The 15,579-nt window shown below is 37.6% G+C and overlaps 1 protein-coding gene across 2 annotated transcripts in view; it reads right to left on the bottom strand.

Annotated features, from left to right (window-relative positions):
- The window catches only part of MDN1 (midasin AAA ATPase 1), a 98,249-nt gene that overhangs the window by 3,567 nt on the left and 79,103 nt on the right, over positions 1-15,579 (bottom strand). The window contains exons 82-100 of one of the 2 annotated variants that reach the window (XM_066994537.1): positions 15,302-15,474; positions 14,772-14,933; positions 14,511-14,648; positions 13,415-13,556; positions 12,367-12,542; positions 11,992-12,135; positions 11,152-11,290; positions 10,244-10,566; positions 9,848-10,009; positions 9,398-9,499; positions 9,000-9,201; positions 8,187-8,357; positions 6,747-6,904; positions 4,912-5,001; positions 3,797-3,912; positions 3,019-3,193; positions 2,334-2,407; positions 2,128-2,242; positions 1,099-1,162 (exon numbers count right to left, since the gene is read on the bottom strand). In XM_066994537.1, the coding sequence (XP_066850638.1) occupies positions 1,099-1,162; positions 2,128-2,242; positions 2,334-2,407; positions 3,019-3,193; positions 3,797-3,912; positions 4,912-5,001; positions 6,747-6,904; positions 8,187-8,357; positions 9,000-9,201; positions 9,398-9,499; positions 9,848-10,009; positions 10,244-10,566; positions 11,152-11,290; positions 11,992-12,135; positions 12,367-12,542; positions 13,415-13,556; positions 14,511-14,648; positions 14,772-14,933; positions 15,302-15,474 (2,826 nt within the window). Of the gene's footprint in view, positions 1-1,098; positions 1,163-2,127; positions 2,243-2,333; positions 2,408-3,018; positions 3,194-3,796; positions 3,913-4,911; positions 5,002-6,746; positions 6,905-8,186; positions 8,358-8,999; positions 9,202-9,397; positions 9,500-9,847; positions 10,010-10,243; positions 10,567-11,151; positions 11,291-11,991; positions 12,136-12,366; positions 12,543-13,414; positions 13,557-13,754; positions 14,649-14,771; positions 14,934-15,301; positions 15,475-15,579 lie in introns of those variants that run through there. The other variant, XM_066994535.1, reaches the window with a different exon arrangement.

Below are 15,579 nucleotides of genomic sequence, written 5' to 3'. Positions count from 1 at the left end.
CATTTTGCTAGAGACATGTTACTTGCTCAAGTTGCTCCCAGAGCCAGAGATACTTCCCTCTAAAGAGGTATTCTACCTAAGTTATATGTCTACTATCTTTTAATACGATGGAAATTACAGTAACTACAGTCACAGCCCCTCTCTCTCCTCTCTCTCACCCCCCTAAGCATAATGGCTAGGGAGAGATGCAGAACACTTCCTCCTTTTCTGCAGACAAACCCTAAATGTGACAGTGCTTGCCCTTTTTACAAAGAGGGGTGATATATTCCACTGCCTTTTCTCTTGCTAGCTCCCTGATTCTGGGGCATGCTGCTGCACGCTGACCTAACTCCCCAGGACAGGATGCTGCTCCCACTCAGAATATCCCAACAGCCACCCTGTGGCAAAGAAGCATCCATGGATTATAAATCCTGGATTGCCCACTTCTTGGAGTGCTTTACCAAAAAAAAAAAACTTTTTTGAAAATATGGGTGTCACCATGATAAGCTTCTAACGAGCACAAAGCAGCCTTTTAGGCTAATTGTGGGTCAGCCATGAAATGGTAACCAGTCTAACTGTGGGTCAGGCATGAGGTAAGAAGCCTTCCAGCTTTTCTTGGAAACTCAAGAAGCTCATGACCTAAGTCTGCATCACAACGAAAGGCAGGTAGGAGGCAAACATGTATCCTCCTCAGAAGTATGCTTCTAGATACCTATGGAAGTCAAGCTCTTGCTCACAGGAAGTGCTGAGGTCAAGACCAGAAATGCTGAGGGAGTTCAGGCTGCTAAGAGGCTGGATGATGCCTGAAAGCAGGCACTGCCTAGGGTTTAAACATGATCTGGAAACATGACCTAACAGGGTATGGTAAAGCACACCTTTTTAAAAAGTTTTAAACAAAATTTCAGTGAATTACTGACAGATATGAGGTAGGTGTCTTCTGGGATCTCAGCTAAGCTTTAACCAAACATTCCTTTGGACAAAGCAAAACCCAAAGCAGCCCTAAGGCAAGTGGCATCCCTGTGTCATCCCAGTCTTTCTGTGAAGGTATTACTGTAGGGCTGTAGTGACTCTGGGACATTGTGCTGCCTCGGCAGCAAGCATAGTAATAAAAAAACTCACCTGGATTAATATTTTGAGACAGCTGCTGTGCGGCAGCAAACATACTTGACGATGATTCTAGAAACTGCAGAAGAAACCAGTAAGAAGATAAAGTTACCTTATAAAATAATAAACATAGTAACGATAACATTTTAAATAACACATTTCTGTATTTTAAATGCCAAGATGGTCTAGCCTGACCACCTACACAGATGCATTCCTTGGCATTTTCTTGCATTAACTCCTGTTCGAATTCAGTACATGCTTTTGAATTAGAGAATCTTTAGAATATCCTTCAATCTGGATTTAAAAATTTCCATTGCTAATAAGGCCATCAAAACTTCAGTAAACTGCTTAAGTGATTAATGACATCATTAAAAAAAATACACCTTATTTCTAGGTTGAACTTCTTTGGCTTTGACTTGAAACAAATGTATCTAGCCACATATTCTCCATTAATAAGACATCAGCTGTCAAATACTCCCAATTTTGCTATTTCTAAGATTACATTTGAGCTATTTTGGTCTCTCCTTTTTCATTTAGTATTAACATCATCTTCAAATTTGGAAAGGTAAGAGTACAAAAGCCTTCTTAAAAGCAGAAAACTTTGCAGAAGTCCAGAAAGTATTACTACAGAAAGTTATTTTCTTCAGGAAACAGCCAAGTCTGACAAACATACAGCCTGACAAACAAAGCTGTTCTTCTTCCTGGAATCCAGGACATAAACCTTCAAGCTCCCACAAACTGTTGTGTGGTTTGTCTCTGGGGCACAGACAGGAGTAAGACTGAGAGCTTATACCCAGAAATGTTTGAGACCCGACACAGAGAAAGATGAATGCTTAAATGTGACGTAAATCAGAACTATGAGTGAGAAAAAAAATCCCTACTTGTACAAGATCATGTGATAACTCACTGTTATCTAATGAGTTAGTACACACTTAAATATAAACAACCAGCAAAAGTTAAAGCAATCATGAAACCACCAAGCTGCTGATGTCTTGGTCTGGAGAGAATTTGCAAACCTGGTGCCCTGGAGGCATTCTTGCGTACCTGAGCTATTTTTGTTTTTTTCTGCTGAAATTTGCAAAGGCGCAATATCCGTGTCCCCGACTGGTCGCTGAACTGTTCGTGGAAGGGGTGCAGCAGCTGAACAGTCTCTCCAAAGCTTTAGAGAAAAAAGTTGTAGGGTGAAACCGGTACTTGCATTCTGCTCTAAAAATCTTAAAGAAAAGTGTCTATATTGAAAATAAACTCACCTATACACAGCAATTTGTCCCACTTCTAGAAGAGTCAGTGCGTTCCCAATGACTGCCAGGGATTCATACGCAAGCTATTAAAGAAGGAAGTTAAATGAAAAATGGGGTACTACAAGTTTTTCCTCACAGTTCAGTATTCAATATGAAAAACGTTACTGATATTATTTTTCACTATCTAGTAAAATAAATGAAGAGGCTACCTATCTTTTTTTTTTTTTTCCTGTTATATTTGTGAGGTAGTCATTGACATAAAAACACACTAATTCTATTTGAGGACTTTTGCTGACTGACTTAGACAGTGATATCACTTTAGGCAGGCTAGGGAAATAAAGACTGAAGAAAACGTGCATTTTTCATAAAGGCCTACATGAGAGCTATGATAAAAGTAATACTTAATCCCCCCATGAACTACATAGCTAAGAAAACTACAAAAATAATTTTCCAGTGGATATGCAGACCTCTATCCAATGAGTTTAGTTTTAGCAACAAATCTTAAGAGGCTGAAGTCACAAGAATTCAAGCCCATGGACCAGATATAAATAACTGCCCTAGAATCACCAGCCAGCTTTCCAACAGCCACCACTTTTGCATGAAACAGGTGAGCCGCTGACATATGCATCAGCCAGGGATAGTTTCTTCATAGTCCTTCCAAAGTGCCTTTTTTTTTTTTTTTTAACGTTTTTACCTGTTTAGAATGATTGTCTATCATACTTGAGGAATCATCAATAGCCAAGCAAATCTGGTATTGTCGTTTACTGGGCTTGGTCCTTCGCAACCAGATCTTATCCTTCCGGAACTGACTGGCAATATAGGGAATCACTTTGCGCATGTTCAATCTTTTCCCTGTTCTGTAGTCTCCTCTGAAAGTTAAGAGAGAAAAATACATAGTTACAGGGTTTATCAATAAAATACCTCATTCCAGAGATCCTGACCTATGCAGCGTACGCAGCAAAATACTTACAATATTTTAGGAAAATAAGTAAAATAAGTATATAAGAATTACTATTTCTGAATATCTGTATTTAGGTATAAATAAAAATAAAAATAAAATAAAATGCCCGTATTTCTAATACAAGATCGATGTTCTGTGCTCTTAAAAAGTTCTTAAACCTAGGTATCTAAAATGGAAGACCTTGCATTTAGACCCCTCCAGTTTGAAATAACATTATAAGCATTTTGACATTTAACATAATCTGTGACTCAACAGCATTTCACAGGTTTAAGTTGGTTTGATCAGCAGATGCACAGGAGAAAAAAAGATAGGAGGCAATATCCTCAGGATAAGTACTTACCACTACATCACATTTGTGTTTCATAAAATAACCTGAAGTTCCAATACAGAAGTAAAATTAATGCATTTGCGAATCGGAATAATTGCTACAAAGTAAGAACTTTAACTGTAGAGATATAAAATACCCCCCCAGGTTAGGCATTTAAAGAAACTTTAGAAAGACCCAACTTACTTCAACTTGGCTGCCTGAGTGGGTTCCAGTATGAGCCGTAGCTGTTCACAAAGCTGCTGTGACAGAGGAGCTGTCAGTACTAAATACCTCTGCCACAACTGGGCTGCTTCCTTCTCCTAAAACATCATACATCACAGAAAAAAATAAAAAGTGAATTATGTAAAAAGTTGGGAAGCACTGCCTGAAAGAGAAAACAAACCTCTGCATACCAAGGAGTTAGTATCAGCTGAAACTATACAGGGGTCTTGTAAGCACTCTACAAACGTAAGGACAATTTGCTTTCGAATAAGAATGTTCCCTGCTGCTACAAAACTGCAATGTACAATGATTGTTCCTCTAGGAACTTGGGCACTGCTGTTGATACAGGAAAATCTTGCAGTGGCTACCATCTGGTAGCTCATACTGCATGAAGGCAAGCCATGGGCATGAGGTGCCTGGGGACATGCTTTAGTGGTAGACTTGGTACTGTTACACGATGGCTGGACGGATGATCTTAAGGGTCTTTTCCAACCTAAATGATTCTATGATAAAGGTTCTCTCTCAGCCCTCACAAATAACATTACTTACATAAATTATAATTCAGCAATATGATTAAGTCTCTACACTGGCAATTTCATCCAGGAATGACTTCCAAATATGGCTTATTATTTGTGACTAGGACAGTCAGAGCGAGTATCTACCACCAGATTCTGGTTCTCTTGCTCAAACTCCGCCACTGCAACTGAGGAAGGCAGCTTGTGTTAATCATAATTTTGTGAAAGCTGCATCCAGCACTTAACTGCATGTGACAACTCAAAATGGAATGAGCTTGGCAGGGCCAAGAAAAACGTTTTTAATGATGCAAGTTTCAGAAGTCGTTACCAACGGAGTAACTTTGTGAAAATAGCACACGGCACGTTCAAAACAAGATCTGAAACATTACCCTGCTTTAAGAACACTGTTGTTTTATTAGATAATAAGTTAAACGTAAGAAAACCCAGCATTTAAATCACACAATTTTGAATGTTTAGATTCCAGCCTGCTTGACTTCCTCAACACTTCAGCAGTAAAACAAGGTAAAATAATGAATTGTAGGATTCTTAAGACAGAGTTGACACTAAAATGAGATCACTAACCTCCTCTGGAGTTCCAGGCTGCTGTGTTTGCCAAGCTTCCAACTGCCTTTCAAGTTCCTTTCTCAGCTCTTCAGGATCTCTAATGATGTGCTAGAAGTGCAGTTACAAGATTTATGAGACAGTAAAGTAAGTTCATGTATCTGCTGGTCCCCAAACCTTAGCAAACTATAAAAAAGGAAACGTGCATTGTTCTTATTCCTTTAGACACAAAAACACCTGAAAGATCTGAATGAAAATTTCATTCTAAATCTCATTTTTTGTTAGCTTCCATGTACACGAAGTATAAATACCCCCCCAATACCTACCTATAAACAAAGCTACGCACTTCTGTACAGACATTGAAAATAATCAAGTACAGAACCACAAGACAATTTGAATGAACTATCCTGCCAAACTCCAGATCTAATGTCAGCATAATGGAGATCAAACTATTTTATACTATGTAGCATTATCATCTTCCAAAATAAAATATTCTTCAGTTAATTACAGTTTTTTAAAAAAATCATAATTCAAACCACTTCAAAAGGCTTGAATGACACCTTCCTCTTAACACGCCTCTTAACATGCATTCTTCAACTTTTATTGTAATTTCAGCGGCTTCTGTTCCTTACTTTTAAAACCGTGACTTAGACAAGCAGACGTATATGGTCTGCATAACCCACAGGTTTACTGGGTTAAGAAAAATAAGCCTGTGAATGCAAATTCAACAGTATCAGTAACTTAAATCCTTCAGAAGCAGCAACAATCCCACTTGTCACCTACTGCAGGTTTAAGGAAGGGAGGAAGAATGTACATGCTGGGGGCTTCTTCCCTCTCCCGCTGAAAGATGAGATTTGCACTTTTCCCCCAGCAATGTTTCTCCTCTACTCTTTAAGTGATGCTGCAACAGCTCCCCCTCCTGTTTAAAGTTTTGCATGGCAACTGAAAAAGAGCACCTATCTATTCTGACAAGTAGAACACACTCGCATTCATTCAGCAGCCTTTCCCCAAAGGGCTATCATTTCACATTTAGCATGAAGGTAGAAATACCAGGTCTATACACGATGTGTATAGGAACAACCTTCTGTGGTGTGTGTAGAAACTATAAGATACTTCCCTCAAAGTACGTACTCAGGACACACTATTACGAGTGTGGACATTTAGTACTTCTCAAAAACAAACACCGGAAGTATTAATTCTTCATCAGCTGGTTATACACCGCCAACTGCTTCTATGCCATAACCCTATGATGAAATGTGCTTTTCACAGCTACCAGTACCAATTGGAAAACTGTGTTGTACAAAATCTAGGAAGAAGATCTAGGCTATAACAGTATATTTTTAATTGCAAAGCTCATAAAAGGCTTGCAAATGTTCTAGAATGTTTGCAATTAGCTTTAAGGAAGCAGTGTGTTGCCAATGATGAAACTGAAGTTAATTTTTTGTCCACAGTGGTATTTTAAGGTCACTGACACATAGCTGTCTCATCATTCTGAACCCTTTTCTACCTTAACGTCACACATCCTTGCCTATTACTCTCTGCTCCACTCAAACATTTTATCAGGAGATTCATCTGGGCAAGACAGTTCTCGACAGTTACAAACAAAAGGTTTCTTTTCAGGAGTGAGGATGGGATCTCACTACTAAGGATGTGGAGGAATTTCCATTTTAAATGCATCATTCAGCTGCATATACAACAGTTGGTATTGTGTTACTTTTCATTTGCTATTAAAGAAAAGCACACTACTGAGTTATCTGAATCAATGTAATTCTAAACGTCGGCGTTCAGAGTGTCATTAACTCAGGTCAATGAAAGCAGACAGTTTCTGTGGTTGTACGATGCATTAGGTATCGTACCTGGGAAGCATCCATCAAAAACTGATGGGCTGTATGTATGGTAGAGTCCTTGCTTCTCTCCGGCTTCTCTTCAGTCACTTTTGGTAACTTTTCTGTTGTAGGGTCATTGACATCTTCAGAGTCAAAATTCTGGATCTCAGGCTCCACTTCACCTGGTCCTACAATCACAAATTGTGGGTCACACAATACACCAATCGATATTGCATCTCAACTCTTTTCAAAGTCTCTCACAATGTTTTGTAATGCTCAGGCATTATTTTTTAAGGGAAGTGCACAAATGTTGAGACAGTTCTAGGAACAGAGTGAATACAAGGCCTTGCAACTCAGAGAACAAACCATTTTGCAAAACGAACCAAGTGTTAGTGAACAAATCTTTAATGCTTGAAAATTCCATCAGTGACGTACATTCTTCAACCTACACAGCCTCTCTGACCAAGTGACGGGAAGAATAAAACAATTTGAGAACATTCACAATGTGATCATTTAAAAGATAACAGCAATCTTTTCTTATCTCATCTTTTACTCTCTACTTCAGTAATGGAACAATTTCCTGTAAATCAGAGTTCAATTTACAAATAAAGGACCGGACTAAAGAGTTTCTTTTATTTTTGTTTCTACTATACTACACTGTTAAACAACTATTTTTTTTATTTTTATTTTTTAAGAATTATTCTAAGAACAAAGCATGACTTGCTTACAAGACTCAAGTGTTTCAGTACATACTGTTAGAGAATTACATGGAAAAACAGACTGCTTACACGTATGCCTGTACCATAAATTTCTTATTAGATTTAAGTGAAGAGATTAAACCTGAAGAGAGTGTGAGAAGAAAAGGCGAATTCAGGATGGTAAAACTCATCTTCTCTCTCCAGCCAGCTTTTGTGTTGTTTGATACGGAAACCATTCAAACTTCCAGGCTATAGTTTCATTTATTTAAATTCACCAAAATAAAACTTGTGTGAGGCAGCTCAGTTTTATTTCATTTTCCACTTATGAAAGGAAGTAGTGAGACAATGACACTACAGTGCTATGTCACCTGGTATTGTTCAGTCCTCAATTTCCTGATGTTTTATCCAAAGTTACAAATAAAAAAAGTTGAGTTACATGGTGCTGATGCTGGTGTCACTGGAGTATCATTATACGCCAGTTCATTGTGTGTAAGACTGTGGAAAAACGCTTGGTTTTCACTTCTTTGTCAAAGAAGTTCATAAAGATTAGACACCTTTAACTTGAAAGAAAGCAGCAAACCACTGTCACTTAACCGATTTAGAAAAAAGGCTAATGCTGGCTACCAGGCCAGAGTGAAAACACCATTGCAGAAAAATCAACTGATAGCAGATGTTTTAATCTTAGAGAATGTATCCACTACACGCAAATACCTACACACATATTTAGATGTTCACATTTTTGTGTGTTTATAATGGTTTTAGGTTAACATACCAGGGTTTTTAGAGGCAGTAGACTTCATTTCTGGCTTCAGCTCCTCTGTGTCTACTGCTGTGAGATCCTCGTTGTTCTGCATTTCTGTTTCCATAGCTGCATCTTCAGAATCTCCCTCTTCGTTTTCGTTTAGAGGCAAAATAGGTTTCTCCTGCTCCTTGCTAGCCACATCTGTACGAAGGCAACAAGACTCATTAAGGAAGGAAAGGAAGGAAAAAGAAGAGCGACAAAGAAAAGTGATAAAAAACTACTGCACTTTGAGGTCATTGGATCTAAGTTTTACTGAACTTCACAACAGATCTATCGTCTCAAAACATTTATCTTTCACTGTGCTGTGCCATGTTGTGTCAATGAGCTATTGCTCTGGAAATCTGAAGAATAAAGCAAACTAATTACTTTAATAGAAAATAATTTAACTAAAGTCAGTTTAGAGGAGTACTTTTGAAGAGTCACCAATTTGTTTGATACAGAATAAAGAACCTGTTGCATTAACCTATGTATTTTGAACATGTGGTAGCAATGTGGGCCTCAAAATAAATGAAATGAGATGAATGAAATGAGAGAAGATTTTAAATAGGTTTAACAAACTAAAATCCAATTTTTATGAGTGAATGCAGTATTTTCAAACATGTTATCTGTATCTGATTACCAAAGACAGCATTCATTGTAACGAAATAGTGCTATGTCTTGCAAAGCAAGAATGTTAAATGTGACCATCAAAAAAACAAAACCACCCAAAAGACTACAGTAACTATGAGCTTTGGGATTTGATTCTGGAATGACAACTCTTTACACTCAGAAATACCACTGTACCATAGGTCTGTGCATCATAGCATTCAGAGCCTTCTTTAATATGTTCAAATGCATCAGCCTCCTCCACGTTTTGTTTAGGCTGAGTTGTATTCTGCTTTGCTTCACTGCTGGATTCTATGGTTCTCAGTCGCTTGTGGATACGTTCGTTGTGATCTCCCATGGAGCGCTCATTGTCTGCCTGACCAGGTTTCCTCTTGAAGCTCTGAAAAAGAGAAAAATTAACACCATGAACTTCAAGTGAGGTGCAAACAAACATAGATTAGAACATGAGTTCTAACAAGGAGAAACAGAACTGCATATTTGCTGGTTAATATTAAGTGATTCAGATTAGGTACAAAGCTTAAAAAAAGATAAAAGAAAAAGAAAAATAAATAATGATTTAAAAAAAGAACAAGAACCTGTGTATTCTTTCTGCTTTGCTTTTCAGAAGCCATCCGGGCCATGCGTGTGGATTCATGGCCTTCTGATTGATTTGCACTTGCAGCTCCACTTCCATATTCCTGAGACACACAAAAAATTGAAACTGTAACTGAAAAGGCATTTAGCAACTATTACAGACAAATTTTAAAAATTAAACTGAAATGCTGTGGAACCTTCTCGTGCTAATGAAGAATGGCTCAGAACTGCAAATACTGGCAGACAAGACAGTCCTGCAGACCAAGAATTAGCCTAAACCTACCACACACGTCACTGCTAGGAAGGTATCTTCATTTTTTTAGGTGAATTTCTAAATGGTGTTCCAAAATTGCATCTTAGACACTTCTTAAAATATGGCAGCAGTTCTTTGATTGTAGCTTTAAAACATACAGGTCCAGCATTTCCTAATCAGATGCTTCCACATAGCTTACCTCTTTAGATTGGTCTTTTTCTGAAGCCTCCCCAGCTAGTTCTACAGCACTGTCACTCTGCAGATTTTCTTGCCCAGTCTGCCCTTGTGTTTCGTGCTCCATTCTTTCCTCAGACTCAGGAATCTGCTCATCCGTCTCTGGATTATCTTTGTCCTCCTCTGCCTGATATAAGATCAGTTTATTTTAACATTCTAAAAAGCATGGGGAAGCAGAAGGCTGAGGAGGTAACGGGAATACAGGTAGCAGAAATATACCAGATAAATAGTAAGCAGATCTGTCATCTTCATAAAAATTCTTACTAACTTCCTACCACAATATCAAGGTTGTCTCAAATTAACAGAAGACAATGAAGTCTCAGGGGAAAAAAAATACAGGCTTTTATTTATTACTCTGTACCTGAGGTTGAAGGCCTTGGTCACCAGCAGGGATTCCCTTCTCTTTCTCCTCTTCAGCAGATTCATTTTTTTCTTCATCAGGTGGTTGTGACTCTTCCTCTTCTGCCTCTTCAGTGTTCTCAGTATTTCCTTCTTGTTCATCAGCATCTTTCTCCCCTTCATCTTCCTTTTCCTCTTTATCTTCAGAAATGCCTTCTTCAGCAGGTTCTGCATCCTGATCACCTTTTTCTGCCTCACCAGTATCCTCTTCATTCTGATCTTCTGTATTCTCTGCCTCATTTAAGTCAGCAAGTTTCTCATCTATTTCAAAAGTATTCTCTTCTTCTGCATTAAAAAATCAGAAATATATACAAAGCTTTCAGTGAAATACAGAGACTGTGAATACTAGTGATATAAACAGAACAAACCTACGCAACCTATCAGAAAAAATCTTACAGAAAAAATACTGAGAATTCTGTATATAGAATCTATGGTTTTCTATAGCAGGCAATTTCTTTAAGTGTCACGATTAGTTTGTAGCTGACAACACAAGAGGATGCATTTTAATCTAACATACTTGATGGTCAGTTGATTTTAAGTGCAAATTCTTCTAAATGTCAGGGGAAAAAAACCACAAAAACGAAAAAAGAAACAAGAAGCTTCTAGAATAAATTAGGATGTATCACTTGGCTAACATCTGAAAATATGCTCCACAGTGTGCACTAAAGGCAAGTAAAGAAAAATGCTGTAATGTTGACTTCTAGCCTGATATTTTGATATGCAGAACTGAAATTGCAGCTTCTTGTTATATAGAATTCTACCACCATCTCTCTTCTCTTTATAGAGAAGAGAAGCTCATTATCTGACTCTTCCTCCACTACTTCCACTTGGCTTTCATCTGGGAATCCGTAGAGAGATTTTCAGCTGTACCTTCACCTTCTTTCTCCTCATCATCACTCTTCTCATCATTCTCCAGGTTCAAGTCATCAGGAAGGTCCAAAGGTTCAACTTCAGGCTGCTTTTCTTGCTGACCATGATAAGGATCTACTTCGTTCTCATCATACTCACGCTGTAACCAAAATAATGAGGAAAAAATAACAGGTATATGATAAGTGGGAGGAAAGGCAAAGATGAGAAATAAGCCACAAGTGAATTCTCTAGTACAGAAAAATACTGAATACAGTATTACACTTTGATCAATTAAAAATGAATTTTCAATGATACACATCCACACGCAAAAATAGCATAAAAGACTAATTTTTGCAACTGCATCTACATAAACTGGTACTTCTTCAAAACAGCATCATGTGCTCATAGTATTTTCCTAGATGAAAGACTCTGAACAGAATCTACACTCTTGCACATGGAAAATGCACTCTTGCACACTATGCAGAATCTTCAGACATACTATAGTCAGGTTTTTGGGATGAGTCCCACTGACTTCAGATGCTTCTGTTGCTACACACAACCAAACAAGGACTTTCTAGCTTTGTCCATCAAAACATCAGTTCAGAGTAAAGCCTTTCTTGGCAGCCATTACACATTCTGATTAGTTCAAACAAAAATTCTTTTGAATCATGCATCAGAAAACATACATATAATGAACTCCTTTTTTTTCATTTTTTACTCCAAAATGAACTAACTTTTCTGAATGTGTTAAATATCTTCACCGTTACATAAAAAACATTTCAAATTCTCAGGAATGCATGACGTGAGCAACAGAATATAGTTTAGCAGCAAGACGTTCTATGTAGTCTACGTCATTTTTACCGCATCAATTTGTTCATGGATTTTCTCTTTGTTTTCGTTGTCCTCTGCTTGATCCTCTTTTTCTTCATCCTTGGGAGGCTGTTTTTTGTTATCTTTGGTTCCTGTACCCAAATTGTCATCTTTTGCAACAAGTTCGGAATCCTCCTATTAACCAACAAATCCAGAAGAAACTCATTATTCTACCTGTTTCTCAAAGTCTGAATAACAAGACACCAACTGCTACAATAAAAAAGACACTAAACACTAAATAATTTAGGATACACTCAAATTATGCCCTTCCAAGACCAAAGAGTCTGGTATGTAAGGGAGTTCCCAGTCTAGCTCATCTCAAGAGTTTAATTCCTTTGATATTCTTCTTCTTCCTTTTCTCTTTACCTCATCCATTCCTGGTCCAGTTTCTTCTGTTTTACTACTGGCATCATCATCATCATCATCATCTTCATCTCCCCAGAGCCTCTCATCCAGCTTATCATCAGCTTCAGCATTATCAAGATTTCCCATTTGCTTATCCAGCTCCTCCTCTTCCTCCTCATCAGATTTTTCATCATTTTCTGTGTACAGTTCAGAATGTGTCTCAGTACAGAGAAGATAAAGCTAACAAACAGCCACACTAACACCTTAAATTCATCAACCTATGCATTTAGCGATGCAGAAAAAGAAACACATGCACCAACACCCAGAAGAGCAGGGGCCTAGTTACACAGTTCAGAGTGCTCTCTCTTGGACAGATAGACACACACACACCAGTGTCTCTCTCAAACTAACAAGTGTCAGGTATTAAATATGGATGATTTAATCTATCCAATCCTTATCTTCTCCCTCCTCCATTTTCCAAATGTTTTGCATTACTGGGAGAGGAAAGATCCATTCTATTAGTTTTAAAACGTCTGTTCTTTGCTGATGACCTTATTCTTGGCATTTTGTCAAGCGTTTTTTGAGTAGGTTAATGCTACTGTAATTTCTGTCACATTAGTTTCAGATGTTCCAAGTGTTACCTTCTGAAGTGATAGAACTTGGGTGAATAGCAAGTTGAAAAAATAGCATTTGTTTTTTTTTTATTGCTTGTAAGTTAGTAATAGCTTTCTTAGTCACATTTTGAAGTTAACTACAGACAGTATCTTTTGTAAGCATTCTGTTGATTTTCAACAGCTCCACAAAGTGAGTGACTAATTTTTTTAAAATGCATCTATGGGTCACCTTACAACAGGAAGAAGGAACCAACTCTCTTTGTTCCAAAACCACCACAGTGACAGAAGAGAAAATATTTAATTTGTAAACTTAAGATTCATATACAAATGGCACTACTCTTCTTTTTTGTTGAACACTGACTTTACAGCATATGCTTCAATATATAAAAGTATCAACCATTATTGGATCAATCTATTACATTTCTTATAAGTTTGCCTTTGTGTAAGGACCAAACCTTTTTCTTCCTGTTCTCCATCATGCATTTTTCCTTCGAAGTCCTCTGACATTTCAATTGCATTGTCTTCTCCTTCAATGTCTGGCTTAGAATCTTGATCCTCTTTTTCCTTCTCTTTGTCCTTTTGAAAAGAGTCTTCTATCTGAATTGTTGGTAAAACCAGAAGTTACAACAGACCTTGCCTATATATTAAATCTTAAAGCACCACAACAATATTTTTAGGTTGATATACGAACATAAAAGTCAACCTAAATGGGAGACTAAAAGCAATTTAATTTTCTTTACCTGAAGTATCTAATACATTTCACTGCTTCTTAACATGGATCTCAAGTACTTTTTTGTGTTCAGTAAAGCCGGGTTAAAGTAAAAATTATTGTATCTGTTCAAAAGAAGGAACTATCCCATTAGCCAGAACCCCTTAAAAATATCAACTGGTAGCCTAACTATAACCTCATGTAAGGTTATTTGAACTACCTTCTGGTCATTTTAGAGCCAGCTCTTCATTTCTTGTATGCAATTACTAGTATTAAAGGTAAATCATAATATGTGTAAACTGAATTAAGCCTCTAAAGGTCAACTCGGAGCCAGATGGGTCAACCATCTTGTGCCCCTTACCAGCATTCTAAATTCAGCATGACTTCACAGAAAGCCACCACAGGAATGTTTCATTAACTCTAACTAGACCTTCTCAGCCTGAAGGTCCAGGTAAATTCATATTAACCCCACTATACAGCTTCTGCAAGTAAGCTGTCTCTCCACGCAAGCACGTCATTGTTTCCAATCAAGCCATACACAGATGAGTTAAAGCTTTGTATTTTTTTCCTTTACATATTCCTCCCCAAAATCCCTCAGACTTACAACAATATGTTCAGTAATATGCCCAAACCAGTCTCCAATATTGACATAAAGTCAATATAAACTACCGTTTATTCCTTAACTGTGGAGCAGTTAAGAACGTTGCTCAAGAAAGAGGTGCTAGTGAAACAAAACAAATACTTGCAAGTAACTGGAAACAGCCTTTGTTTAGCATATATTTGATTTAGTCTCAATTTTACTTACTCTCTCCCCCCCATTCTCCCACCACCAAAAAACTTGCCTGATCTTCACTTTCTATTTTGTCGCTCACATCTTTCTTGCCTTCCCCATCTCCAATACCACCCTCCTCATAATCATGAAACTGTGTTGCTCCTTCTCCAGCTTCATCTTCAAGTAATTCTTTTGGCAGACAAAACCCCTACAAAGGCAAACAGAAACTCAAGACATTCTGTAGTAGTAAGTAGACTTAGTTGGTATTTAAAGACTTGTGTATAAATTAAATACATGCTTACCATATATATAGTTATCCATAAAAACCTACCTTTTGGGCAAGCTCTGTAAAAATGCTAGTTAGAACAGAAAGCAACTTTCCAGTACTCCGGTGAGAAGCCAGTGAAACAGTGAGGTAGAACAGGATAAGCTCTGAATATTTGCAAAGCATGGGCTTTAAACGCACCAGCAAATAGCAGGACTGGTTGAAGAACTGCAGTTAAAAAAAACAAAGACCAGCTGTCAAACATGACTACATACATACTGAGGTACACCTCAGAGAGGGTGACAATAGATTCTTAAAACAGATGCTCAAACCAGAAATATCAGTAAGCACATTTAAATACGACCTATAAAGTTCCCAGAGCTTTTTCCAGCTTTCACATTTCACAAAAACTAAAACTTCTCCTTCTTACTAAAGGAACATCTGGCTTTTGCACTAGAGAAGAAGACTACATTTGGCTACGATCTCGCACATGCTTCTAGCTCTAAGGTACTGGGCAATAAGAAGCAATGCAGGTTTAATCAACAAATCAGTTACTGAGACCCTTAAGCCAAAAACTCTTTAGAAGAACAAGTTACCTTATGTTTATCTGAGGTGTAATCTTCCCCGTAAGATTTCAGACTCTTCATGAGTTCTGAAACTGCTAAAGTTACTTTCTGCACATGCAAGGAATCCAAATCAGCAGAGATATCTTCATCCAAAAGCTTAGTTAAATGTCCCGCTTTAATCACGTCAAATGAAGCTGCGTCCTCTTTTGATTGAAAAAAAAAGAAAAAAGAGATGGAAATAAAATCTGACATTCTGAAGTGTCATAATAAGCAATCTAGAAATATCCATCCTATCCGTTAATATGGTT

This window comes from Anser cygnoides, chromosome 3 (assembly GCF_040182565.1).
Source record: "Anser cygnoides isolate HZ-2024a breed goose chromosome 3, Taihu_goose_T2T_genome, whole genome shotgun sequence".
In the NCBI taxonomy this organism is placed as follows: domain Eukaryota; kingdom Metazoa; phylum Chordata; class Aves; order Anseriformes; family Anatidae; genus Anser; species Anser cygnoides.
This window is presented reverse-complemented; position numbering and strand designations above follow the sequence as displayed.